Source organism: Coffea arabica, chromosome 2c, assembly GCF_036785885.1.
Source record: "Coffea arabica cultivar ET-39 chromosome 2c, Coffea Arabica ET-39 HiFi, whole genome shotgun sequence".
NCBI lineage: Eukaryota > Viridiplantae > Streptophyta > Magnoliopsida > Gentianales > Rubiaceae > Coffea > Coffea arabica.
The window spans coordinates 16,816,892-16,820,103 of record NC_092312.1 but is presented as its reverse complement, the minus strand read 5'-3'; the positions used below and the strand labels follow the sequence as shown (position 1 = coordinate 16,820,103).

The following is a 3,212-nucleotide window of genomic DNA, read 5'->3' as shown; positions in this document are numbered from 1 at the left end:
AATAAAGATACCACTCATTAAATTGACCAATTAGTAATAATTACCGATCCATGTGATCTCAAAAATTAATCAGGATCCAACCTTGAACCCTACTCTAATATAGTTTGTTGGGTTTCAAGCGCTTGTGAGCAGTCCAGTCTCGCAGCCAAACTCTGATACCACTTGTTAGGATTCAAAAGCGGAACAAACAACTATCGAGATATCAAGTACACAATAATTTAATGATAAACAAGTTACACGTATGAAAGATAAACGACACATAATATTTAACGTGATTTGACTGCATCATTGAACCTATAAAGAAATACGTTCTTTATTATGAGAAAGAAAATCCTATATAAGAGTACAATTTGAATCAAAACTCAACCATTGCATGCCATCTCTCAACTCCTAAGAACCCTCTCTCACCTAATGTATAAAGCTATATAACGCTCTTGGGTGTGTCCCTTAGGTGTCTCTTTATAATATGTCAACCTATCTATTTATAGATAACATTATTTGGTCAATAGCCAAATAACAATAGAAAATCAATACTAATTTCTAAACTTATACGGATAAGAAATAACTTCTAAAATCAAAATAAAATAAAAATTATTTGACTACTATTTCAAGTAACTAAAATTAATTATTTTTATACAAAACAAGAAACCTACGTAGAAGAAATTAAACTAATTTTCTAACATTTATTGCGGTTACCGGTCCTCCCAAGAAATCCAGCATTGAATTTCAATACGTGCTCCGTTTGTACAAGCCCGAAATGTAGAAAACTTCAATCGTATTTTTACTCTTCAAAATGTACACGTTTCCGCCAACCAATGCACACACGCCGTGGATATTTCACGCACATGTATGTTCTGTTAAAGATCATCATATTAGTACTGGTAGCAGGCAGCGTAGCCATCTATAAATTTGCAGTCAACTTGCCTGCTCCATTTGCTCAGCACAAGATACTGCAGAAAAAAAGTCATCATCAATTAGCGTGAAGCATCAACTATAGTCTATTGAAAGAATAGACTCTAAATTAGCTGTTTGTTGGTCTATTTATCGTTTCCTAGAATCAACTCAACTTCTCGTCGCTTGAAAAAAAATAGGAAAAAAATCAACTTCTCCTCACAAAACAAAGAATCCATTAGCCATGTCTTCACCTCTCTCTGCCAATGTTGATGCTGTCCCTTCGCCGGAAAAGCCTCTATTGAGAGAAATCCCCGGTGACTACGGCTGGCCCCTTTTCGGGGTACGCAGAGACCGGAGTGACTACTATTACAAGCAAGGCGCGGATGAATTCTTCAGGAGTCGAGTGGAAAAATACAAGTCCACAGTCTTCAGATGCAATATGCCTCCTGGCCCCTTCATGGCTCATAATTCTAAGGTTGTCACAGTCCTGGACGCTGTTAGCTTTCCAATCCTCTTCGACAATTCCAGAGTAGAGAAGAAAGACGTTCTTGATGGCACCTACATGCCCTCCACCACCTTCACCGGTGGCTATCGTGCATGTGCCTATCTGGACACTGATGAGCCTTCCCACGCCGAGATCAAAGGCCTTTTCCTATCCCAACTCGCGAAATTACATAACCGGTTCATCCCAATGTTCCAGAGCTCGCTTTCGGAGCTCTTTGTTAAGCTGGATGATGATATGTCCAAGGACGGAAAAGCAAATTTCAACGACCTCAGCGATCAAGCTTCATTTGACTTCGTCTTTCGTTTGCTCTGCGATAATAAGAGCCCTGCTGATCCTGATACGAAAATTGGGTCCGATGGACCAACAAGTTTTGATAAGTGGCTATTCTTCCAGTTGGCGCCGTTGGTATCCCTTGGGAACAAGTTCATACCGCATTTTCTCGAAGATTTACTGTTACACACATTTGGGCTGCCATTTTTTCTAGTAAAACCAGGCTATCAGAAGCTTTATGACGCATTTTACAAGTACGGCAGCACAATATTGGACGAAGCTGTGAAGAGAGGGATCAAAAGAGATGAAGCTTGCCATAACTTGGTTTTTCTTGCAGGGTTCAACGCTTATGGCGGCATGAAGATCCTATTTCCAGCTCTGATCAAGTGGGTTGGAGCTGCAGGAGAGAAATTACATCGTCGGCTTGCTGAAGAAATCAGGACCGTTGTTAAGGAAGAAGGCGGGGTCACTCTATCTGGATTGAATAGAATGAGCCTGGTTAAGTCAGTGGCATATGAAGCATTGAGGATCGAACCTCCCGTACCCTTCCAATATGGCAAGGCCAGGGAGGATATCGTGATCAATAGCCACGATTCGTCGTTCTTGATCAAGAAGGGTGAAATGATTTTTGGGTATCAGCCGTTTGCGACCAAAGATCCTAAGATATTTGCCAATGCTGAAGAATTTGTCGGGGATAGGTTCGTCGGTGAAGGCGAGAAATTGCTTGAGTACGTTTATTGGTCTAATGGAAGAGAGACTGACAATCCATCACAGAATGATAAGCAATGCCCCGCAAAAGATTTGGTGGTGCTCTTGTCCAGGCTGACGTTAGTGGAATTCTTTCTCAAGTACGATACTTTTACGGTCGACGCTGCCACGGTTTTGTTGGGTCCATCGGTGACCGTCACGTCACTAACCACGGCCACTTCGTAATCTTGTCTCGGTTCAAAGAAACCTGGGATCAACTAGTTCTTTAATAATTAAAATTGGGTGGTTCATCTTCATCAACTGTTACTGCTACATATTTTAGGTCACGGGGATCTATAAACTTGTGCGTGTATGTGTGCGTGTGCATATATTTTAGGTTTATGTCTTTTGCTTGGTAGCATCACTCGTAATAGAATTGTTGTACTTCTGATACTATATATATATGTACAATCTAGAGTTTTTTTGCCAAAATAACTTGCATTACAAAAAATATTCTTAAAGTGATTCAATTTCATATTTATTGTCATAATAGCGTTTTTTACTCTCCATCCAATCCAATAAGACTCAAAGGAAAATGAGAAAAGGTTAAATTCCGTCGTTAGTCATTAACATAGGTCAAAATGAATCCATCATCCTCTTGGTCCCCTTCTCGACTATCAACTTACCTCACTCAAAAAATTTTGGATGCTTAATTTAAACTTGGGATAATTTCAGAAACCTCCCTTGAGGTTTCGACTAATTTCAGAGAGCTCTCCTTAAATTTTAAAAATTACATCCACTACCCTTGCTTTCACTATTTATGCTTCAAAATAGACCCAATACCCTACATTTTCCT

The 3,212-nt window shown here is 39.7% G+C and overlaps 1 protein-coding gene across 1 annotated transcript; it reads left to right on the top strand.

The window, feature by feature from the left end:
• The first annotated feature begins 906 nt into the window (after positions 1 to 906).
• LOC113731347 (allene oxide synthase 3-like) lies at positions 907 to 2,851 on the top strand. The gene has a single exon (XM_027256561.2). It carries the CDS (start codon positions 1,136 to 1,138, stop codon positions 2,600 to 2,602), a length of 1,467 nt encoding a protein of 488 aa, XP_027112362.2. The 5' UTR covers positions 907 to 1,135; the 3' UTR covers positions 2,603 to 2,851.
• Positions 2,852 to 3,212: the final 361 nt, after the last annotated feature.

Coding starts and splice junctions, on each gene's coding strand:
- LOC113731347 (XM_027256561.2), top strand. CDS start 1,136: ATGTCTTCACCTCTCTCTGCCAATGTTGATGCTGTCCCTTCGCCGGAA.